Here is a 25,953-nt window from a genome sequence, read left to right on the forward strand (position 1 = left end):
AATGTTACTTTTCTTACTTGTGATAATAGTACTTATGATAATGGTACTTTGGTTATGTAGTTGAACTATTCTTTCAGCTTCTCTGTGGCTTTGAACATTCTCTAAAGAAAAAGGGAGGTTAAAAGCTCACAACCCAAAAGAGTGCAGGAGTGGCCAAACTTCAGCCACTAGACCCTTGTTGATGACCAGGATTAAGTGGGGCCCTGTGTTGCTGGGGGGTGTCCACTTCTGCCCTCACTGATCCCCCCTCCCTGCCTATCCCCCTTAGAGATGATAGATTTGTCAGACAAGTGGGCCTGGGCTGTGTCCAGGGGCACACGGGCAGCTTAGCGCATGGGGACTCAGAAGGAGCTCTTTTTGAAGAAGGGGCCCAAGCTGGAGTGGGTGACAGGACAAAGGCCTTGGTGGCGGCCCATGTATGCACGGTAGAGGAAGTGGGGAATTGGGTCTGTCGGAACGGACCCACGCTGCTTGCCTGGGAGGTATTTGGGAAGGGTTTCTGGTGCTGCCACCGGGGCAGTAGGTGCTGTGAAGCCCTGGAGGGCATGTCACTGCTGAAGAAGAATTAAGTATTCCCAAAGAAACAGGCACACGTGTTCATTGTCAAGTTGGGTACTGATGTGTCTATTTGTCTCAAACAGTGCTTTGCAAACTTTTAAAAGCAATTAGACTCTCTTTTCCTTTCCTTTTGATTAAAATGTTATCCTGAACCCTTATGTCTAATCGAGGTGAAAGGGGTGGGGGGGGCACCGTCCTCCCAGTCTCCTTTCACCCCCCAGCCTCCCTGCTGCCTGAGAGCTCAGGGTGGAAACTGCAGGTGTAGAGTTTGTGCCACAAAGCTTTGTATACTGGGTGGACCAGGTGTGCAGGCTGAGTGTCTGTCTGTGACGTGTTGGTGACTCACTGCTGAAGAACTGGGGTAGAGAGCAGGAGGGTGGGGCTGGCTGCTTCCCCAGGACTGAAGTCCTTGGGCGATGGCAGCACTTGAAGGTGCTGGTGATAGCTGTGAGGCTGTTTTGGGTGATTTCGTCACCAGTCCTGGCTGGGTTCCGGGTCTTGCCTCACTGGGAGCCAGAGGCAGGAACAAGCGAGGAGACCCTGGGAGTGCCAGGGTGGCTGCCCCTCCCTGGGAGGTCACAGCCTACATAGTTGCAAGGTGCCAGGAACTTGGAATGAGCCTCCCTGGTGAGATGGCTGGTCCCTTTGGAGGGGATCTGTGGTGTGCAAAGCCTGGGGAGTGGAGCTGGCTCAGCTGTGGAAGCAGGAAGATGTACGTGGCCTGAGTGGCTTCTGATGAAGCCAAACTTTTCAGAGGGTTTCCAGGTTCCTGATAGAGCTGCAGCCAACGGAGGGCAGTACTGGGCCTTATTCTTTCCCACAGCCATGGACGATGCTTAGTGTACTTTGAAGTCCTGAGCTACCACGGAGCAGTGGCCACAGAGACACCAGTGCCAGTTGGGCCATTCTTCTGTCCCCTGTTCTCAAATCATCAGAGAGAGGAATTAGTCAGAGTGGAGGGGTGTGGCAGATGGTACATGTTGCCTAGCTTCATGGTGGTGTGTGTGGAGGCTTCTGGGGGCAACCACACCAGGAGCTGCATCTTTTTCTGGAGCCATGGGTTCATGGAGTGGATGTAGGAGGCTCCCTACTCCTTTTTCTGTTACAAAAAATGTCAACTGCCCTAAGGCTGCTTTCTGCAGGCCTCAGAGGAGCTCCCAAGCCCTTACGCTCTCTGCTCCTCAGTTTCTTCATCTTTAAAGTAGGCACAATAATGCCTGGTTGCAATGAACAAATGAGCTAATCTATGCAAAGGACCGACTGCAGTGTCTGATCTATAATATTGATTAGAAAGAGGCAGTGACTGAATGCCAGGTCCCTTTGAATGTCAAACCCAGTGGCCCTTGTTCTTTGCTGTTTTTCCCTTGGGCCCTCCTGAGTCGGTTGCCTTTCTAGGACTACCTGTCCTGCGTCTCTTTCTCCCTCTTGGACTGTGCCTGACGCATTCTGTTTGATGTCACCATGCCCTTCTCTAAATCCGAGCATCTCTCTGCTCATAGTGCCATGCCTTGCCTCCTCTTCTTGCCCCCCCCCCAAGAACTCATCCTCACACAGTTTGGAGCCGCCTCCCTGGGAGGACACCCACCCCATGTGTCCGCTCTGCCCTCCTGAGCCCCATGCTATGGGTGGCCATGTTGGTTTTCAGCATTCTTGACATGGTGATATTTTTACGTACAGAATACAGATATTTTACTGGTAGATTCCCTTTATTTTGCTCTTTAAAAATATGAAATTTGGCTCATTTATGTAAACAGATATACTGAGAAAGTTCTAAGCTGCATTAACTTTTTGAATGGAACATAGATACACCCATTTAGAAAATGTTCTGACCCCACCAGAACAGAGATCCCAACATATCTCACATTGCCATTTCCCAATTACCAGCGAGAAGGGGTGTCTTTCTTCTATTTGTTTGTCATATGTATTTCCCACAAAGCCATTTGGGTCTCATCTGCTCTCAGGGGACTTTGCTGGAGTCATCTTGGAAATGGGGCAGGGACATTAAGGGTAACACAAAGATAGTATATGGAAGTTCGAGGGAGAGAGACAAGAGGGAATGGGGGAGGCAGGTTTCTCTACTCAGTTCCCTGTCCCTCACTGGAGTCTGACTCCGCCTTCCCCACCACTGCTTTTGCCTTATATCCACCAGAGCCAACACCCTTCTCTCTTAGAGCCTGACACTTCCTTCCCTAGGATAATTTATTTGTACTAGCACCTTTTCCCCAAACAACCTACCTGGGAGATTCAGTCCTAGGCCTTGACCTTCTCCCAAATGAAATGGCAAATGAAGACAAAGGGTAGAAGAAGATAAATAAAACAACTATATTTTGTTGTAACAAAGCAAATGCCAAAATATTGGTATTTTGATTTGATTCCAGTGTGGCACTACTGGTTGGGTTGCAGGTCTCAAAGCCAGCTGGCCAATTCCTCTTGAATGATCACTCAGCCCATCTAAAACCAACTCAATATTATTTCCATTTTTTTTCCCGTTTGGCCTGCACTCACCGGACAGGCTCACTTGTTATCTTCCAAACTGATGGCATCTACTTCCTCCTCAGAACTCTTGCTAAGGCCCTACCCCAGGCCTGGAGTCTCTTCCTAGCCATCTTTCAGTTTATCATCTTTTCAGTTTATCTTCCCTATTCTGCAAGGCCTGCTTACCCCGAGACCTTCCCTGACTGCCTCATGCTTTGGTGATTATCTCCTCTCTGGAACTACAGGCTCCCCAGGCTGCACCTCTCATGTGGCATTGCTAAGAACTCCCATATGTGTATATACATATTTCTGCGAAACTTGTGTACTACATATACTTATGCAAGTATACGCACATATAGCAATGAGGTGCTTTTGTTTTGTCTCCCTAGACCGTAGCTCTCTATTTACACACAGTAGGTGCTTAATGATTGTTAATTATGATGATTTGGTTTCTTATTAGTTTGCTAGGACTGCCATAACAAAGTACCACAAACTGGGTGGCTTAAACAACGGAAATGTATGAGCTCACAATTCTGGAGTCTAGAAGTCTGGGATCAAGGTGTCCATCAGCAGGGCCATGCTCTGTCCGAAGGCTCTAGGAAGAATCCTTTCTTGCTGCTTCTAGCTTCTGGTAGCTCTTGGCAATCCTTGGCTTGTGGCAGGACCACTCTAGTCTTCATATTGTGTTCTTCCTGTGTGTGTCTGTCTCTGTATCCAGTTTTTCTCCCTTTTATGAGGACACCAGTCATATTAGGATTAGGGCCCAATCTAATGACCTCATTTTAACTTGACCCTAGTTCCAAATAAGGCCAAGTTCTGAGGTGCCAACATATCTTTATTTGCAGAGCACAATTCAACCCATTATAAGTTTCTTTGTAGAATATTCACCTTAAGTTGTATTAACAGCTCAGATATTTTTTTTCTATTAAAAATCAGTAGTAATATGGGATAGGAGATGCTGTTGGTTTGTAGGCACAAATTTCATGTTGAGAAATTGTTAAATGTAGACTATAATGTTTATAAAATTGTTGAACATTAAAATTAAAATTGGTAGTAGATGATTTTGAAATTAAACTCCTATCATTTCAAAGAACTTCTTGAATGTATGTGTCCATATTTCTATCCAAATCTATATGCAATGTATTCTTAAGTACACAAACACATGCGTACACACACACACACACACACACACACACACTTCCACATAGAGAAATAACAGACAGAAGCCATGCCAGCTATTACAGATTTATGTGTTGAATTGGAGTCTCACTGTATAGTTGCATTTTAGTGACTGTCGTCTGAGCTCCACTGATGTGATGGTGGAGTCTTTTGCAAATTGACAAAGTAGTTTGAAGCAGATAGTACTTGCAGTAGTTAGTAATGTACCACCGTTGTAAGTGTCCTTTAGTGACCTGTTTTTTTGTTTTTTTATTAGGTTCAGCTGTACAAAACAATGCAATAGACATTTCACCCCTCACAAAGTGATAACCCCCCTCCCCCAATCTATTGCCCCTCTGACATCACATGTGTCTATTACAGTTCCACTGACTCTATTCCCTACGCTGTACTCCACATCCTGTGATATATATATTATATATATATATTGTATCACACAGATATATATATTAAATTATAGTTGACATACAATATTATTCAACTTCAGCTTCAGGTGTACAGTGCAGTGATAGTGACCTGTGTTTTTAAAGAGACTATTTCTCTCTAGACCTTTAAGAACTCTGAGCGAAGGAGAGCAGATATATGTGTATGTATGAAAAGTTGGGAACTTTCATAGCCCAATAAAATGTTGAAAAGGAGGAAGCCCTTGCCCTTGGGTTTTATAGTGCCCATTTCCCTTAAAAACCCTGGATGAATAAGCTTGCTGATTTCCTGTCTTGGTGTGACTGTTTACACGACATCAGCTGCTGTTGCCAGGTGAGGGAGTGTGGTGCCATGATTCAGATGGGCTGGGGCTGCCCTGAGTGACACCACAGGACTCTACGTGCCTCTCAAAGACAGTGGCCCCAGGAAGAGGACGGGAAGAGGCCTGCCCTCTAGTGCTGGCTCCTTCACCAACTGCCGTTGTGGCTGGACTAGTCAGGGCATCTGTAGGGGCCTCAGATTCCTCTTCTAGCACATGGAAATTTTAGCCTACAGCCAGCATCTGTCCAAAGTTCTTTATTCGAATCTATCTATCTATCTATCTATCTATCTATCTATCTATCTATCTATCTATCTATCTATCTATCTATCTGTAGAAGTGCTACCAGTAAAGAGTAAAGGTGCAGTAGCTCTAATTTCAAATAGGTCAGGACTGTGTGTGTTGCCCTAGCAGGCCCCCGCACCCCCGTCCCACAACTTTATCAAACACTGAGAAGGGGCTGGTTTGCAAACCCCCTGGACTATAGAACTCTTTTCCATCATCTTCTGAGACTCCACGAGTCTCTCCTGGTGAAGAGAAACCAAGGCCATTTGAGGGGTGAGCATTTCATTCCCAGAGCAAATTTGATGACTGTGAGGGGAACAGCAAAAAAGATCCAAGAAGAGAGAGGTGGACATACAGACAGAAGCATCCAGACCAACATGCAAACTTTAGGAGGAACCCAGAGACTCAGAAATGTAAAGACGCTACTACTAATAATATCCATTAGTATCTACTAGTCTGCCCAGCAGCATACTGGGTGTTTTATGTATATTACTCCATGTATTCCTTAGAACAACCTTCCGAAATTGGTGGCATTATGCCCCTTTTACTGTTGAGGACCCTGAAACTCAGTGAAGTAAATAAGTCGCTCAGGCCCATGCAGCTGGTACATAGGGGATTTGCAGTTCCAACTCAGTTCTGTGACTGGGCCATGTTGCCATTGGGACATCAACTTGCACACTTTCTCCTGTCAGGGAAAGTCTGTGCAGGTATTTACATTTTAAGTTATCTAAGGTGTGTACTGTACCACTGGGTTCCAGAAAAGAAGTTCCTGATTCCCCTCCACCCCCAGATATTCTCTTTTTCCCTGGGGTTATTAGGCCTAAGCACCTATTGTCGGTCAGAAGCTGTAAAATAATATCTTTAAGCAGTTACCTCTTATCAGGATATTGTCATCAGAACTACACTCTCTGAGATTTCTGTATGGCTAGAAGTTTTTCTTTTACCTCTCATCTTTAAGCATTCAAAGAGATCAGTCTTCTTCCAGCTTGGAATTTATTTAGGAAGGGGTCTCTAGTCAGTCTGTGAGATTGTCAGAAATAACAAATATCTTGATAAATCAAAGGTTTCCATTTCTCTGAGGAGCCAGGGGCTGCCCATCCTCTGCCTGGTTCTCCAACAGGCTGTGCAAAGACCCCTCAGGCTCAGCTGTAACATCCATTTTTGTCACGAGAAGGCAAAACAATGTCAAGTGTGGGTAATGACCGGGGACCAGTAATTTGCTGAGATGGACACACAGGTTGGACAGGTCAGGGCACATTCCTGAAAATGACGTCTTGTGCCCACAAGATGGATAGGATGCCCAGTGGCTTAGTGCTCAGCCGTCCCTGGGTCAGCTGCTGCCCTCTGGCTGGAAGAGGAGGTCCAAAGCAAAATGTTTTGGAAATAACTCTGCTTCTAGTTTGCAAGTCATTTAATTCATGTTATGGTCCATCTGAGTCAATTGGCGGCCTGGATATGTGACCAGCCCCCCATCCTGGCCCCTGGGACTGAGGGCTGGCTATGGCAGGCTACCACTGTCAGCGGATTTATGTTAAACAGAGTTTCTGCTGTTCTTTATCCCCTGAGAACCCTTCTTGACCAAGTGACTTTCTTCCTTTGCACAAATCAGTGTCTGGGGTGACCAAACACTCCAAATATTCTGGCATAGACCCAATTCCAAATACTCTGCTTTCTTCCTCCCTTCGAAACAGCTATTGACGTTGAGTATTGGGGAATAGAGCAGTGGATATTGCAGATACGGTCTCTGCCTCTATCGAGCTTATCTCATTGTAAAAATCGTATATTCTGATTCAGGTTTTGGAAAATATGGTCACCTATCACTGACATCACTAAAGCCTTTACGTCAAGAATTTAGGCTGAGTTACTTTCCTGTAGTTTCTCCTTTCTAAGGTACTGACCGCTAAACATATCTTTAAGGACAATACCCATAGCATAAGCTTGTAAGTAAATTTTAAGCTGGGAGTACATCCCAGGGAACATAATGGAGAGATTCTTTCTATGTGTTACCCATTAGGCCTGTTGTTAATTCTGCTGCGTTTCATGTAGGGATTCTGGGATGGCCTTTCAGTTGATTGTTTCCTTTTTCATTTTTGGCAGTAAGTTTCTTTTTATCCCATGCATTTATTAGGGCTTTTGTTTTCAGGGTGATTTTGCCTTGTATTGTTTCATGCCCAGGAGGCTTTTAGTAGGCCTAGTGTACATTTTTTAGAATTTGACTTTTTAAAATACTAAACAGCATTATAAAGAAGTTTCAAAAAACTTAATGATGGAGAAAACAGACATATACAAACAGAGACTGAAGTGTGTAATCACTGACCCTTCACCTAGCCCCAGCAACCCTTAAGTCATGGTCAGTCCTGCCCTGTCTACACCCCAGCTACTTCCTCTACCCTATATCCAGGTGTCATAAATATTTAAGCACATTTCTCTAAATGATAGCCTATCTTTTAATATAATCACAGTGCTATTATCACGCCTAAAAAGTTAATATTTATCTTGTAGGGAGATATTTTAAAGGCTAAGAGTGGAGAAAAATTCAGCCACACACTGGCAAACGTATCAGCTCTTTTTATTTTTTCCTGTGTTCTCCAGTTTTTGACCAAAAGCATACTGACATTTTGTAAAAATGAGAGTAGACTCAGCTCCTTTGCAGCTTTTCTGGACATCAAATTTATGATAAGGGCAAAAACATCAGCAGTCTATTCCTCCATTGAAGAGGAACAAAGGGTATTCCCTTCAGCGGGACCCCGTTTACATATTCTGGGTAATTCCCCAGAACCTCATCCAACTTCTAAAGTTCCCTATTCATTCAGCAAATATTTATTGAGAAACTCATTTCATGTCAATCATTGTTAGATGCAAGGGATTATGGTGGAAAGGAAGACAAACAAGGCCCTAGACTTCCAAGCGATAGGGGAACAGGCCTTACGTGTATAATGATACTGTTAGTCACACTCATTATAGTTGCAGTGAGTGCTGAGGAGGCCTAATCAGGCTGAAGGGCCAGTGAAGATGTCCTTGAGGGAGGGACATTTCAGCCCAGCAGCGGGCACAGCAGGCAGAAGGAATAGCCTGTATAAATGCCCTGAAGTAAGAGGAAGGTTGGCTGATAAAAGAACAGAAAGGAGGCGGTGAGGCTGGAATGGGTGGTGAGGAAGCCAATGGGGAGATGGATCACAGAATGCTGGAAGAGAGCCTCCCCATCCTGGGCCCACCTCTTCCCACATGGAGATGTGACTTCTAGTTTCTCTCCTGACTCTTAGCTATTTCAAAGGCATTGTAGTCAAGGAAAGTGCTTACTTTTGGTAAGACGTATGGCAAGGCACTTGAATGCTGCCACCTTGGATGAACTAATATTAACACAGTAGGGCTTTTGTGAGGATTAAAGAAAATACTGTATAATAAAAATGGCTAGACAACAAATATTTTTCTCTTTCACTTTCTTCATAAATGTTCCTTCTCTTTCCCTGTCACAGTCTAATACCTCCTCATACTGATTCTGATTCAGGTTTTGGAATCCCCCTCAGGAATCCCCCTGGTGGCCCATGCTGGTGGCCCTGCTCCTGAACTGAGCCCTTCCCTGTGAGTCTTTCATTTAGACCCTGACTTTGTAATAACTTTTAGTTTTAGTTCTTTGAAAATTGAAATCACAATATTAATTCAAAAATAATGCCTTTTCTTTTTGTCCAAAAAAATTCAAAGAGTACAAAGGAGTATAAAGGAAAAAATGAAATCCCATTTTACTGAGGAAACTGGCATTAAAGGTTTGGATTCCATCTTTCTCAATGTCATATACATACAAACACATTTTTTAAAACAAAAACTGGGGATATGGAAATTACTATTTTTCACTTAATGGATCTTCCATATCTTTCCATGTGCATATCTTTTAGATTTATGACCTCCAAAGCAGTGTTTCACAGAACCTCTCCTTGGCATTGTTTGTGTTTTTCTCCATGGGCAGGGAGGCAGAGTCCTCCGTATCTGGCCATCTGAGTGGTTTCCTACCAGCCAAAACACCCGCAAAAGCCTTTGCTTTGCAGAAATGCATGTCACCAAAGCCTTATGTGGTCATCAGCTTGTTTTGCAGGAATTGGGTGGAGTTCGTGACTGGAAGAGCATGCTTTTGTTTCCTGGTACAAGGGGAGTTACATTAGAGCTTTTCCTCTTCTTAATTATATGCCTCGTAAACCAGGGAGGTCTAATCCCAGCTTGTCACTGCACTGAGAGTTATTGAACAGCCCATTCACCTCAATTTATGTACAAGTTTCAAGAGTTCCATCAGTGCCTGTGGGACCCCAGTGTGAGAGACTCAAGTGGAAGCATTTTCCAGACTCAAACGTAGAGTGTCACAGCCCCTCATATCCCATTTCTCCCCAAATATATGCAGAAGCATGGGGGAGCCATGAATGTTTTGTTTTCTTACCTTTTTTTTTTTTTTTAAAAAGCTCACATTGCAAAAAAAAAAAAAAAATACAAAAGGGTATAAAGAAAAAAATGAAAGCTACCCTGATCTCTAGTACCCCTGCCCCACCCTGGTGTGCCCTCCTTAGAGTTCATCACTGTTAATAATTTGTCATGTATCTTTCTAGACTTTTCTTTGCTTTTACAAACTTTGAGTGAATAAGATCATAAAGTATTCATTATTCTTTCACAATGAATGATTTTTAAAATGAAAATTACAATTTTGTATGTCAAAAATATCTTGCGAGTGCATGGCAAGAATTTACGCAAAGGCGCTTTAAAAACTAATGGGATGTACAATGCCATGATGAGGGATATAAATGATGAACGTCTAAGTATTACCTTGTTTTGTACACCTGAAACTAATAAATAAATTAATTAATAAAAAAAAAAAAAAAAAAAAAAAAAAAACAAAACTAATGGGAAAGCAGAGTAGTCATTGTGGAATTCAGGCTTCTGTGCTGTGATTGTTGAAGTACCAGTGTTAGCTCCAGAGAAAATTGGGCATAGGCCAGTTTATCTATAAAGTATTAGTCCCTGGTCTTGATTTTTTCCTTGCCCCCTCCCTTGGATGGTGTGAAGGCTCCTACTCTGTCCGCCTACAGCTAACAAAGCCTACAGTGTGAAGAGGTGTGCCCAATGTCGGACAGAATTGGGTTTGCATCTAGATGTGTGACCGTAAGCAAGTTAACTTTTCTGACCTTTAGTTTTCTCAGCTATAAAGTAGAGGGGATAGTCACTATATCACAGAGTGGCTGTGATAATTAAACATGCTAAGGAATGTTTCTAGCTTACAGTACGTACTCAGTAAGTCTTAATTCCCCTTTTTCCTGCTTCTTGAGCCTGCATTCTAGAAAGGTATGTTATGACTCGGACATGTTACTGCTTCCCAAGGGTATTTGCATTTCAACACTGATCAAATCTTTAATTAAAGGAATTAAGGAGTAGGAAGATTATTTTGGAGTGAAGTCATGCCCCTCTGCCTAGTTTTTCAGAAATATTTCATGAATGGTCACAAAACATTATATACCCACCCCACCTCCTTTTCTCAGACATTCCTGAGAGGACAGTCTGGCTGCCAGATGGCAGCCAACATTTCCCCTTCTCCCCGCTGAGTATCTCAGAATCATGCATTTCAGGCCACATATTTAGTGATAAGGTAGAAGGCATACAGAGGAACTAGTATAAGGGGAAAAACAGCATTACTAAGAATGTCAGAGTTCAGACACTCTTGTTATTGGGGACAACATGAGTGTATGTGGCACCTTTGTGAGAATTAGAAGAAGGTGCCCCTCTGGGAAGATGGGGCCCTGCAGATGCACTGTTAGGTGGGTGGAGAGAGCCTTGGTAGAAATTAGAAAAAGGTGCTCTTCTTCCAGGATAAAAGCAGGCTTGCCCATGCCAGGTGTGACATGGTGAGCAGAGACTGGGCTGGATTTCTGCCAGTCTCTCTCCCGGCTTCCAGGTTCTCCAGTGCTGGCATAACCTGCATAACCATATACAGTGGGCCAGTTATAGCTGTTTTCATGAGGCCTAAAGAGTCATTGTTCTTTTCTCTATTTTCTACCCTCTTTTAGTATCCTGACCCAAGCAATGGAGAACCAACCAGGAAACTCCCTCAGGGTGTTGTCTACGGAGTGGTGCGAAGATCAGATCAAAATCAGCAGAAAGAAATGGTGGTGTATGGGTGGTCTACCAATCAGCTAAAAGAAGAGATGAACTACATCAAAGATGTGAGTCATTGAAGGATTTTTTTTCTGGTTTATATGCTTTCCGTAGCACGTAGGAGGGTGGAGTTGAAAGCATTGCTGTGACCGTAACAAGGCGTTTGGGAAGAATTCTTGGTGTTATCATTTTGGATGGAAATGTTTCTACATGTCTTTATGGTAGTGTTAAAAGTACAGATGTAATTCTGCAGTGAGGTGTAGAGTGAACTTCTGGATGTTACTAAGTAGGGCTACTCAGGAAACCAATGACTTTCTTCTTCCATGTATGATATGGTGGCTCTTAAGTAGTTTTGTTTGTTATGTTGGATACTCCTAATGCATGAGTTTGGACATGCATTAAATGCATACATTTGGATGCTTTTGGCTGGAGCCAACTCAAAAAGGAAACTTGTCTCAAGTGGGAATAAGTCTAGAGGTAAGTGGGTTCCAGGCATGACACATCTTGGCTCCGGTCTATTTCTCTGAGTGTCCCTTGTTTGTTTCCTCCTTCAGCCTCAGACTCATGGCATCGTCTCAAAATATGACAGTGTCTGGCAGAAGAAAAGAGACCACTCTTCTCTGATTTCTTTTTAGAGGCACTCTCTTAGGCTTCTCCTTATGTCTCGTTGGCCAGGAGTGGATCACATGCCCACTCCCAAATCCGTCATTGGCAAGGGGAATGGGATGGTTGTGGCTGGTTCAGACCAATCATTCGGGTTGAAACAGATGCTGCAAAGACAACCACAATAGACATTGTTCACCCTAGACCAATCAATGTCATTTCTGTGTATTTAATATCATACTTCTTGTCTTTTTAACTCATGTTCTTTTGAGAAAATTTGGAAAAATACAAAAATGTATGGAGAAGAAAACAAAATCACCCGTAATTCCACCATTCAACTAGAGCAGTTCTTAGCATTGTGGAGCATTTCTTTCTAATTTTTTTTATTTCTTTTTGTCTCTCTCTCTCTCTCTCTCTCTCTCTCTCTCTCTCTCTCTCTCTCTCTCTCTCTCTCTCTGTATCTGTCTCCATTCCTTTTGGGTTCTTTGGTCTCTGTAGATTGACAAATGCATCTGTTGACCAAGTTAGCATGATTACATAGGGAGAAAATGAGTTTCTCTGACACTGAAACTGTCTCTGGGTTTCAGTTTTCTCATGCGTAGATTGTGGGGACCCCTAAAGTCAAAACCTGCAGCTCTGTGTACCCCATTTTACTTGGTGGGTTGCAGATAAATCACAAAGTTATGTCAACTTTTGTGTGGGTTTTTGAAAGAATAGCTCTTATTGACTATCACCTTCTTTAATGTGTCTTGAAAGTTTTTGGTACTTGTATAATTATAAGAATAAAAAACCTTGTTTTGATTAAAAATAATAATAAATGCTTAACAGAGAAAATGAAGAAAAGCCAAAAAATTTCCACATATACACAAACACACAGGATATGTGTGACAACCACCAGCCTCAAGTCCCTAGTCATCCGACCCCCAAAATATAATTTTTAACCATTTAGAGTATCTCATTCCTATATTTCTTATATAGGAACAGCCTGAACATTCCTAGTCTCCTGTATTTCTTTCATGGAAATACTTAGTCCTTCCTCATTTAAATGCCCCAGATAACATGGCAGTGCTTCAGAGGTAAAGCTTCTAAGCAGAATGAAGAGTTGCGCATCGCCCAAGACAAAGACAGCAGGTTCAGCCTGATCATAAACCAGGATGACATGAGCCCACGTCACAGGGGTGGTTCTGACAGGAATTGCCAAGGTCCACTGTGCTCTGCAACTTAAAATTAATTTCCAGGTCCCACCTTCTGTAGCTGGCTTCAAATCTATCCTTGGTCTGTTCATTCCTATACATGTTTATGGACTTGTTTGTCCTCTCTCACTCTCTGGCCCAGCTGGCTTCCTGCAATATTTGCCACCCAGCTTGAGATCCTACCTACTTCCCTCTGGTGAGCAGCACAAGAACCAACTCGGAGCTATGGATGAAAGCCATTCTGCCTGCCTAGAATGAAAAGTTGTGCTTTTGGCCTCGTTTTCCCAAAATGTTTGTAGTTAATGGCAAGAAAGTAGACTCTATTATTAGAATTCATCTGAGGAAGGCTTGGGGTCTTAACTTGCCCTCCTGCCCTGAAATCTCCACCAATATCCAGCCCCACCCCCAAATAAACACGTAGTCCAATTTAAAACGTGCTAACTCGGCAAATACAGCTTCAGGACTAAGTCCCTCCATGCTGTGCGCTGCACGCCTGTAGTCATTCTAACCAAGCGGCTGCCTTTGAGCCCTTCCTAGAGTTCCGGAGCTTCTCTGGATGGGGCTCCCATGAGGAGGCTTCCTGTATAAGCTGAGGGTCCCTGAGCTTTTGTCCATCTTGGGGCACCAAAAGAAGGGAGGAGACAGGGGCTGTTTGTAGGTTTTTTTTTTGTTTGTTTTGATTAAAAAAAAATTTCAAGGCCGCATTACTCCTATGGAAGTGCTACCGTAAAAAATCTTAAATAGTGTTTTTGTAAAGGTGTTTTGGGGATCACCTTGACTTTTGTTATATTTAGTGCCTTGTTATTATTGGTGGTTATTGTGGAACTGACTTGCAGATTTATGAGCTGTCCAGGGCTTATACTTCCCTGCATTACTAGAGCAATTCCCAGACATTTAATTGCTCTTTGACAGTCAAAGCAGAGATAGGGAAAATTAGAGGTTGCCTTTGCTTTTTGGTTTCCTAGTCCTCTTAGCTTCGTGTTCGCAGTCAACTTTTTAAAATTTTTCTACTTGTAAAAATGTGTGATAGGAAAAGGGGCAAACTTTGCCCAAATATAGTTTGAAGGTGATGGGTGAATTTCAACAAGACATTTTCTCCCCAGGGTTTATTATTTGGATAATTAATATTTATTAATAATTATAATTATGTATACTCATAATATGTTTATTATTATTATTATTATTATTAAGATAATTCCATTGGTTTCTAACTAGATATCAGGAGTGATCTTATCCCTTAATTCCCCAATTTGTCCTGTTCCTAAGATTGGTTCTCTATGGGGCCTTTTTCTCATTAGAGATTCTTAAAAGTTTTGGAAATCTTGCATGAAAATGTTACAGCTTGATCTCTAACTAGCATCTTTGTGGGCTACAGGTGAGAGCCACTTTGGAAAAAGTAAGGAAGCGAATGTATGGAGACTATGACGAAATGAGACAGAAGTTTCGACAGATCACCCAGGAATTGTCAGTAAGTTAATATTTCAGTGACTTGGAGATCTGGAGGGATGGGTAGAGCTTAGAACTCCCTCTCAGTGGCTAGTATCTGAAGATATTTGAGTTTATGATGTTCTTTATGAATGGAATCATATTTTAAATGAACTTAGGGAATTTTATCACAGAATAAAGTTTATTATTGAAAGGAATTTTTATGGCAAGAATACTTTTCCTTATAGTCAAAGCATTCTCTCCGAAGTCAGGAACAAGACAAGGAAGCTGGCTAGCACCATTATTATTTAACATTGTGTCTGAGATACTAACCAATGAAATTAAATATGAGAAATAAATTTAGAGGTATAATAACTGGACAGGTAGATGTAAAATGATCACTATTTTTAAAGAATAAGATTATATACCAGAAAGCCCATGAACCAATGAAAGAAAAAACCTACTGTGCACAATAAAAGAATTCTGTAAGGCAGTAGGATAAAAAATTAATAGATGTAAACAAAGAGGTTTCAATATACGAAACCAACCAATTAGAAGAAACAAAAGCAACAAAAAACATGACCAAATATCTAGGAACAAACTGTAACAAGTGGAAAGACATACCATGTGCTTGGAAAGGAAGGTTCAACATAAGACGTCAGTGCTATCAAGTTAATATGCAAATTTGATGTAACCCAAAAACACCAACGGATTTTTATTTTATGTTGTTTTCCTACAATTGGACTAGGTGATTTCAAGGTTTATGGAAAATAAATGTGAAGTTGGGGGAATTCTGGGGGGAAAAAGCAGCGAGGGAGACTAACTCTGTTACTATCACAAGAAACTGAAAAAGTTTTAGAGATTAAAACAGTATAGTATTAGCATATAAATAAACAGACAGCAATGAAACAAAGCGAGAAATGCACGCCAATGTATGACAAATGTGGCGTCTTATATAAAGGGAGGAAAATGGACCGTCAATATATGCTATTGGGACAACTTATATGCTATTGGGACAGATTTACGGCTGGATAAACTCTAAACAGATCAAAGACTTAAATACTGAAAATGAAACTCAAAATTGCCATGAGAGAATGTGTGTGAATTCTTTTGTGCTTTTGAGGTGAAAAAAGCCTTTTTCCACTATGACATGCAATCCCAAAACCACAAAAGAAAAGGTTGATCACTCTGACCACATGAAAATGAAAAACTTGTGCTGTCAAAAACACCAAAGTCAAAGTCAAGTGACAAACTTAGAAAAATTATTTGCCCTTCATATCTCAGATAACAAGCTAATTTTCTGAGTATTTAAAGAGTGCCCAGGAATCAAGAAGAAAAAGGCCACAACTCGTAAAAGTAGGCAAAATATTTGTTATAGATCATTGATAGTAAAGGGAAGATGAAAAGCTCATAACTGTGTGATCAGATGCTCTGCCTCACTCTCACTAAGAGAAATTCAGATTGAAACAATCCTGAGATGTCATTTTTAGCTTCAGTAGACTGGCAAAGCTGCACAGATGAGACAAGACACTAGAGAAACAGGCAGCTGGCTGGTGGGATGTACATTTGTAATACTCTTGGGGAGGGCAATTTGTCATTATCTACCCAAACTACAGATACCTATATCCTTGGACCCAGCAATTCTATTTCGAAGAATGTATAGATAAACTCTCACATATGTGAAAAGACAGATCTATGAACTTAATTATTGCAGCATTATTTGTAATAGTAAAATGATTGGAAACCTAAATGTCCATTAAGAAGGGGAAATTAAAATAAATTATAATCTCTACAATAGAATAAATAGAGTTGTAAAAAAAGAATGAAAACAGTGATAAGCTTTCAAAAGGAGATATGGAAAGATTGCAGACATAGAATAGATGGTGAAAAAGCAAGATGAAAGAAAACGTAATGTGCTACCACTTATATAATACAGGAGGGGAGAATACATATATCTAGATTGTTTCATGTATACACAAAAAGTTGCTAGTAGGATACTCAAGAAAGTAATTAATAATGATTCTTAATTGAGGGACAGAGTGGGCATGGCAGTAACTGAGCAGATGGGATGGGTGAAAGGGAGATTTATTTTAGTGTATACCTTTTATATGTTTTAAATATTTGAACTATGTGAATGTATTACCTACTCAAAAATTTAAGGAAAACAACAACCTTCCTCTGATTTAACCAAGCTAATGCTTGTGATAAAAATTTTTTTCTTAATATTTGTGATATAAATCTCGAAGAAAAAAAGTCCATATATATGACATACGCTCAATAAAAGTTAATAATTACAGGAAAGAAGCACAGTTACCACAGTCATGCATTAGAGTTTACTTTATGTCTTGGCTGTGAAATTATCTGCTTAAGTAAGACCTACTGTCTTGATTATAGGGGCAAGGGTTTGTAAACATATCCACCTTGCCCATTCTCACTGGCATGGAGAAAGAGATTTGTGAAATTCTCACCTACAAATGGAAATTCACTCTGCTATCCACTGATAGACACTAACAACTATAATTAATGCCCAAGGATTGGATTTGCAAGAGATGCATAAACAAGTCTCTTCACACCTTTGTTTTCTCGTGTCAAACTGTCACAGGAGGTCCATCTCTGCCTACAGCCTCCTTCTCCTCCAGGCCACACCCATACTGCAGCCAGACTGATTGCTAAATTACTGCTATATGAACACTCCCCTGCATGAGAACATGCCACCTGCTCTGGTCCTGGCCTGCTGTTTCAACTGTCTCTCCCATTTGCAGGGTGCATTGTCACAACTGGCTGCTTTCTGTGGCTCTTACAGGGGTCCAGCTTTGAGCTTTCCCAGAACCCTTCCTCTAGCTCTGCTGCCTCCCTGCCTCTCTCTATCCAGCTAGACCTCTCTCTAGCTTAAGACTGGCCTCTAATGAACTCTCTCAAACGTGTCAAACACACACACCCAACAAAGACAACACAACAGCAGCAGCTGCAAAAATCACTCCTGAGAATTGGGGGTGCCCAAAGTATATTCTTTCTGTGTTGAGTAGAACGAGCCAGGGCGCAAGAAGATAGTCCAACTAGGTTCTAGTTCTAGTGGTGCCACTTCTAAGTTCTTTGTGTACTGATACTTCTCTGATACTGTTTCCTCCCTGTAAAGGGGACTGTCTGTCTGCCACGGAGTGTTCTTGTGAGGACTAAGAAAAGCCTGGTGGGTGAATGTGTAAATACTATCCAAAGGAAAAGTATTCTTGTCTTTCCACTCTCGGGGTGGAAATCATTTAGATATTGACTTTTTAATCTAAAGCTGTACTAGAAATATCGTTGAAGTGGATGGGTTCTCTCAGGAGAAAGTTTCAGCCTAAACAGAGATTACCGTGGGTATGTGTGGATTGGTTTTGTGTAACTGTTTCCTCAATCTATCCAGGTTTCACAGGCCCAGCAGAACTATCTAGAGAATCACATCCAGACACAGTCATCAGCCCTGGACAGTTTTAATGCCATGAACTCAGCTTTGGCATCGGACTCCATTGACCTACAGGTATTCTTCTGCTTCCTGTTACATGGGGTGCCCTCACGGAATGTCCTCAGCTCAGTACTCAGAATCCTTTTAAGAGTAGCCCCAGTGCAGGCTGTGGAGGACGTCAAAGGAAGTGCTTCCAAGTTGAGACTCGAAACCTTTGCATGGCAGTTGTTTTTGCCCCCATTGAAATGAAGGTTTAGATCCTGAGTTCCATGCTAGAGATGTCACCTGCAGCACTAGATGCCCAAGTGGTCTTAAGTGTCAGTGCCTACAACAGCCTAGCAACCCCCCTCCCAGTAGCCCCTGTGTTACAGGAAGTTCCACCCAATCACAGAAAATCCAAACTTAACCAAAGGCAATCTGTATTCATTCATGGCTGGTAACTCCCAAAGGCTGTTAAGCACTTTTTCCTAGTGTAGAAATTATTTTGCATTGAAAGAAATCAGGTGCATTTTAAAGAACCTCTTGGGGTACCAGACAGGGAAGCAGAAAGCTGCAGGAGCCTACCTGTGTGCACATGTGTGTTGTCAGCCTGCTTCAGGGGGACTTGCTCTCTTGGTTAATCTGATTTGCCAGAAGTTGACCTCTTAGATGCTACCCATGGTTACTCTCCCAGCTGAGCCCCCAATCTGACAAGAAAATGAACTTGCAAATGTTCAAGCAAATTAACTTGAAAATATTCAAAGCAAAGCATTATATTCACCTGAAACAGCGTCCTTTGTCTTTAGTTTCCTAATATGCAAGCCCCAGCTCCAACTTTATTTGGCTCTTATCTTTTTACCCTCCTTTTTAAAAGTTCCACAAGCTATTTCATATCCTTTCTGGCTCTATATAAATAATTTATCACATAAGCAAACAAATTTTCATGCTGGGATTATCCACTTCCCCTAGAACCCAGTATTCTCTAATAATAACTGTTGTGGCAGCAGTGCCACAAACAAAGCTAGGCCACCGTCCCACAGTGGGCCTGGGTGGGCCCCTTGTTTGGATTTGTCTCGGAGGCCCATTTCTGGTGGGGCCTCTGTGTCCCACCCTTTTCCTGCTTACCAGTTTTCCCCGGGCCTTGGGCCAAGCCCTACTTTGGGTCTGGTTTATTCAGTAGCCTTCGTTTTCCCTGACTCCTGCCATCAAGGGGGCTCACGAAGGTTCCCTTTTCACCACTGCTAGACTTCTTGCTCCTGGTCAACCAGGAAATGATGTACCTCACCAGAGTTCACACCTGGTTGGTATCTGCACTAAGTTTCTGGGTTTTCTTTCCCCTTATCTTTCTGATTTGCCATCCCACTGACACTCTAGACATTTACTTCAGAGGTCAGGTGTTAGAACAGGGTCAACCATAACCCAGGTACCCAGACTGATTCCTAGTTATGGTCCAGTCTCTTAGTCCAGGGTACACAAAGGAGCCTTGTAATGAAAAGATTAAAAACCATTGTTGAAAAGAACGAGAAGAGAAATGGAAGGAAGAAGGAGAAGAAAAAAAAAAGGAGGGAAAAAATGGAGAAAGAAAAGGTACCATCTCACAGCCAGGAAACTCAAATGAATCTGAAGATAGACGGCTTCTTATTTCTACAAGGCCCCAACCTCTTCCATTTCATTATTATTGACAGTAAGACCAGACTCTGGGTTCAATTTCAAAGAATGTCAGAGCTGGAAAGAACTGTTGAAATGATCTCCAATCCCCTTGTTTTGTGGATAAACAAACCGAGGCCAACAGAGGGAAATGACTTGAACGCGGTGTCTAGCTAGCGGCAGAGCCAGCGCTAGAATCCTGGCCTCTTAGTCCAGACATAGGTTCATGAGCACAAGAGCAGTGTTTGTAAAGCCAGTGGGGCTTGGAGACGGGGTGCTTGAGCGACGTGGTTTCTACCTCCACTTCCAGCTGCAGTGTTTTGTGTTTCCCTGCTTCTAAATGGCTTCCTGATTTACCACCATCGAAAATCCTTTCTCTGGTTCAAATAGGTTAAGGAATGTGGCCTCTTTTCCAAAGTGGAGGCTAAAGAGTTGAGGAAGCTTCAGAAAAGATCATCGACCAAGAGAACAAGGATGTGAGAACGTGTGTCCAACACCAGAGTTTCCAAATCTTATGATTTAAAGTTGTAAATGACTTGGGGAGGTGACAGAGGAGCTCAGAACCCAGTTTCCAGTGGTAGGAATTCTGTGTTCTGGAAGCCATTTCTCTGTAAGGAGAGTTCACGAAACAGAACCCGAAGCATTAAGTAGCAACAATACTAATTTAAACATTTTTGCTGCAGTGGGTGGCTTGGAGCAATAGTCACCAGGCTTTTGACACTTGTCAGGCACTTACCTGAGTCACCAAACTCTGTTCCTGGTACTCCTTCCTCACCACCCTTCTCTGCCTGAGGGAGGGAGGTGAAGTATTTCCAGGTATTACAGGAAACTCAGCCTCGGTGTTGCTGTCCTGGCAGGCAGTCTAGGAGCACAGTGGTGACAGACTAGGAGCACAGCAGTGACAGTCTCGGAGCACAGCGGTGATAGTCTAGGAGCACAGTGGTGACAGTCTTGGAGCACAGCGGTGGCAGTCTAGGAGCACAGCGGTGACAGTCTCGGAGCACAGCGGTGGCAGTCTAGGAGCACAGCGGTGACAGTCTAGGAGCACAGCGGTGGCAGTCTAGGAGCACAGCGGTGACAGTCTAGGAGCACAGCGGTGACAGTCTAGGAGCACAGTGGTGACAGTCTCGGAGCACAGCGGTGGCAGTCTAGGAGCACAGCGGTGGCAGTCTAGGAGCACAGCGGTGACAGTCTAGGAGCACAGCGGTGACAGTCTAGGAGCATAGCAGTGACAGCCCCTGTAAGAAAAAAAGAAAAATGTCTCCATTCTACAAAACACACATTTTGTTTTCCGATTTCATTGGGGTATCTGGAAAATATAGAAAACTCAAAGAGGGAAACTAAACGTCATCCATAATCCTATCACATAGGGAAAACTGATTTCGATTTTGGTGAATTTCTTCCTAGCCTTTTTAAATTTTCTCCATCTTAATACATTTGAACAAATGTCTATACATTTTTTTTTCAAAATGAGATTGTTCTACAATGACTGTTTTCAAACCCATTTTTTTTCCCCATGTGAAACACCAAAGTATAATGAGCACTTTTCTTTGGCAAGACTCCATTTTAATCCATTTCCATCCATCCTAAGCAGTGGCAGGTAGGATTGGCAGCAGCTGTGGGGTGTTACAGGGGAGCTGGCCCACCCAGCTCCAGGGCAGCAGACATCTTGACCACTGTGGGGCACTCAGTGGGTCCCAGGTTTGTAGCTCCTGGGGCCTGGCATCTACCTCGATGGTTAATGACAAAGGGATATCCCTGTTGATAACTCTGGCCATGTTTTCTCATACCACTAGACCTGGATTTGTTTTTATTTTCATCCCACTAGAAAACGCTCGTGGATGTAACTTTGGAAAATAGCAACATTAGGGATCAAATCAGAAATTTGCAGCAGACATACGAAGCATCCATGGATAAGCTGCGGGAAAAGCAGAGGCAGTTAGAGGTAGCACAAGTTGAAAACCAGCTGCTGAAAATGAAGGTAAAGTATGGGAGCGCAGATTTCCTATTAACCTTTTTCTTCTTTCCTTCTCCTTTCTCTCCTCCCATCTTTAGCTCTCCCATTTCTTGTCTCTTTTCTCTTCTTCACTGAATTTTCTCACCCTTTTGTGGCCAACTGCACAGGGTTGGCACTGAGGAGGTTTCTGTGTTCACAACAGTCAGTTCAGATTGGGAGGAGCCCCATATCTGGGGCACTCGCCCTGGTCACTCGTTCCTTGGCCCCAGTGGCCTCAGGAGCTGCTGAGACGGTCATCGTGGCACCGCCGTTATAACCTGAGAGGCACTTGGGGTGCCCACATGCCTGGGACGTCAGCAGCTTCACAGTGTAGATTTGCGCTGAGGCCCAAGGCCCTTCTGTCTGGTTTGACAGTAAAGAGCTGAAGCGCACACAGAAAGAAAATCGATGGGTGACCAAGGACTCTGGGCGATGTCCCTCTTGCCCACCAGGCTATGCTTATTTCACTGCTGGGCTTCTGTGGAGCAGAAGTGTGAATGCTCCTCCAAAATTTGAAACATAGATAGATTTTTTTCCCCAGTGGCAGGAGCAGACCCAAAGATAGCTCATATACGGCACTCAACAAATTATTTACTGAATTAATTTGTCTGTATTTAAGCCTGTGGTTTTCAAATTGTGTTCAGTGTAGCCTCAGGCTATCCTAGAGCGGAGTGCCTTATGGGTAGTGCATCCAGGTAACTTATTGTTCAAAGTGGAATATATTAGGGCGTGAATGGTGGTGCTATTAAGAATTTAGTTAGGGGAACAGACTGGGACATGTGGTCCCCCTCCCTGCGGGCTGCCTCAAATGGGAGGCGGGGCTGCCACACTGTACCACTTAGTCTCTACGATTGCTGCCATGGGGTGGTGCCACAGTCCACTCGCGAAACACAAGCACCTGCTGTGCTTGTGGGAAGGGGGGACCAGAGAGCTCTAGAGTAATCAGCTCCTCTTTGTGTTTGCCTCAAACAGGGCAGCTCTTTCTTTACTGTTTCATATATTGTATTTCTGAGTGAAAATTACTTTGAAAAAAAGAAGAGTATAGCTGAAAAAGTCTGAAGTTACTCTTTTAAGTCTTTTCCTCAGCGTAAGATCGTTATCCTGTCGTTCACTCCACAATCATGTATTGAGTGTCTACTGTATATGTCTGTCCTGGATAGTCTCCTTTGTTCCAGAGGTGATGTGACATCAGGCATCTGGGGACATCATTAGGCAGTTTGGCAGTCTGGCTGCTTCCATGGATACCAAGCCTCAAAATCCAGCTTACAGTTGCCTATTTTAGAGACTAATGCTTTACTTTACTCCCCATCCTCCTGCCAAAAAAAAAAAAAAAAAAAAATAGAAAGTTATGGGACTCTGAGTGTTTCACATGACCTGGATGCAGAGTGAACAGGACTCGAGGCACAGAGCCCTTTCTAGAAGTCCGTGTTTGCAGTGGAAACACAATGCAGGATGGACTGGGTCTCTCTCAGCTGATGATAATCTCTGTTCAGGATTTTCCCTTTTGTGGCTTCTTGGTAGCAGAACTTGCCCAGTGATGAGAAGGGAGAATTAGAGGGCATCTTTGAAGTAAGCACCATGTAACCTATTCAGGGTGGAGTACACCTGACTTATCCAGAGTTATATATCCAGCAGACTCAGCTTTAACAAGCAATAAGCTGGAAGGAAGGGACACAAACAAACCTCCTGTAGCATAAAATCAATGGCATGAAGTTTACAGGTAAGGACAGGGCCTGGGCAGAAAGGAAATACCAGCCACCTCCATCCTCAGCCCGACTCACCCACAATTCTGCTGACTTTTTGTTGTTTCCCAACTGGGTCTGCCCACGCCCCCAGGAGTCCCCAGCTTAGTGTTGCCCAAACCAGGTGGGAATGTTTCCAAATGCAACATTTGGGAAAGCATAAAGGGATGGAAAGGAAGAGTCCAGATTTCTTATATGAGCTTAAGTCTTTCCTAGTGATTGACTGGCCCGTGCAACCAATGGGACAGCTTCAACTCCATGTGGACTTCTCTCCAAAGGCTGCCCTGATTTCCTGACATAAAGTATTTTTCCAAGTAATGTATGCACATAGAGGGGTGGAGGGGAAGTCAAACAATATGAAACGTAATCTAGAGATATGCTGGCACTGTTTTACATTTCCACCAGCAGTATAAGAGGATTCGGATTTCTCCACATTCTCACCAACACTTGTTACTTCTTACTGATGATAACCATCATAGTGAATGTGAAGTGGTAACTCATTATGGATTTGCATTTCCCTGGTAATGAATGACATTGAGCATCATTTCTTGTGCTTATAGGTCATTTGTATATCTTCCTTGGGGTGTCTATCAGATCTTTTGCCCATGTTTTAATTGGGTTATTTATATTTTATTATCAAGTTATAAAAATTCTTTATATAGTCTGGGTACAAGTTATTAGATATGTGATTTGCGAATATTTTCTCCTGTCACTTTCTTAATGGTATCCTTTGAAGCACAGAAGTTTTCAATATTGAATACTGATGAAGTCTAATATATTTTTTTGTTAGTTATGCTTTTGGGGTCATCTCTAAGAAGCCATTGCCTAATCAAAGATCACAAAGATTTACCTTATGTTTTCTTATAAGAGTTTTGTAGTTTCAGCTTTTATATTTAAGCCTTTGATCCAGTTTTAGTTAATTTTTGTATATGGTGTGTTAGGAATCCAATTTCATTCTTTTGCGTGTTGCTACCCAGTTGTTCCAGTACCATTTGTTGGAAAGACTATTCATTTCCCATTGAGTAGTCTTGATGACTAATTTTTTGAAGTTTAATTTTTTTTATGCAGCTAAATTTACTTGGTTTCAAAGTCAATGTTACAAAACAAAATATATTCAAAAATAGAATATTTATATCTGTAATATCCCCTTTCCTCCCTTATTCCCTGCTTCCTCCTATAGGTAAACTTTTTATTTTTTAATTTTATAGTTTATTCTACTCTGACCCAATTCTAATAATGTAGTGATCTTATTTCTCAGCACACAACAGAATATTCAAGGATTAAAAAACCTGCATCTTTCTGGGACCAATTCGGGTATGGACCTATTATCCAGAGAAAAAGGTTTATTAAAACTGATAGAATGAAAAATAGTAAAGTTCCAGGATCAAAAGACCATTATACAGGAAAAGTCATTGAAGAAAGGGATCATTAATAAGTCAGTGGAGCATGGTCAATTTGGAGAGAATTCAATGTAAAAATGGCTAAATTTGGGGTGTGGAGTTGATACTTCAGTAAGTTTCTGCCTTTTGAAAAATGTACTCATGTGGAACAGCTTTTCCTGATAAAGTCAAGTAGATTAGTAGAAGGTAAGAGCCACTTTTTATTTTCTGTGCACGTGTGCACGCTTTTCCTCTGCCTTCTGTCCCTGACCCCATTATTTCCTGCTGCCTCTGTCTCACGGCAGAACTCTGGTCGATGGGCTCACTTAGTGTGTCCACACATCATACATACAGACTGAACGGGGCTGAGGCCCTGGAACCTTCAAAAGTTGTCGCTCTGAAATGAGTCTCTTTGTAGGTGGAGTCCTCCCAAGAAGCCAATGCTGAGGTGATGAGAGAAATGACCAAGAAGTTGTACAGCCAGTATGAGGAAAAGCTGCATGAAGAGCAGCAGAGGCACGGTGCTGAGAAAGAAGCTCTCCTGGTGAGTGTGTTGTAGCTGCCAGTAAAATAACAGTTTCTGGTTCATTATTGTTGGTGAGGTTTAAATAATAGAGTTTCTGCTTGGAGGTATGTTAGTGGAGTAATGACTGGGTGAGGGGTCAAGGAATTTATTGTTTGCCCATTCACTCCCTTCCCTTCTCTCTCCTTTCCTTTATTCATTCCCCTCCCTCTTCAGAATAGTCCCCAATTCTAGCTTCTAAATACACTCCTCTCTCCAGCTAATCTGACCATTTGCCAGCATCCAAGCAGATCCGGGGCTTACCTGCAGCTGTGCCTTTCCTCACTCCACTTGGCTCCCCTCCACCTGAAATTTTCTCCCTCCCTGTCCTTGATCCTGCCTACGCTCCCAAAGAGCCTTGAAAATGCCATCCTTTCCATGAACGAAGTCTTTCCCATTCCCACAGCCAGAAGTGTCCCTGCCCTTGGGAAGCCCCCCTCTCGCTGCTCGGTGCTGTGGCATTCTCTTGTACCTGTTATGAGAGTGGGCTGCATGTCTCATATCTTCGCTTCTCTAGCAGAGCATAAGTTCTTTGAAGGTAGGGGCTCCATGTCTGCCTTATCTTGTGTCTTTACAGGATTAATAAGTGTGCTGAATGATGGATTGAGTTGGTGCATTGC

At 42.6% G+C, this 25,953-nt stretch overlaps 1 protein-coding gene across 2 annotated transcripts in view; it reads left to right on the plus strand.

Moving 5' to 3' along the window:
• Nucleotides 1-25,953, plus strand: part of MYZAP (myocardial zonula adherens protein) — an 88,862-nt gene that overhangs the window by 14,234 nt on the left and 48,675 nt on the right. For both annotated transcript variants that reach the window (XM_081049405.1, XM_081049406.1), the window contains exons 3-7: nt 11,278-11,433; nt 14,537-14,629; nt 17,990-18,103; nt 21,483-21,635; nt 25,190-25,315. In XM_081049405.1, coding sequence (XP_080905531.1) covers nt 11,278-11,433; nt 14,537-14,629; nt 17,990-18,103; nt 21,483-21,635; nt 25,190-25,315 — 642 coding nt within the window. The remainder of the gene's footprint in view (nt 1-11,277; nt 11,434-14,536; nt 14,630-17,989; nt 18,104-21,482; nt 21,636-25,189; nt 25,316-25,953) is intronic.

This window comes from Rhinolophus hipposideros (assembly GCF_964194185.1).
Source record: "Rhinolophus hipposideros genome assembly, chromosome: 5".
Taxonomy (NCBI): domain Eukaryota; kingdom Metazoa; phylum Chordata; class Mammalia; order Chiroptera; family Rhinolophidae; genus Rhinolophus; species Rhinolophus hipposideros.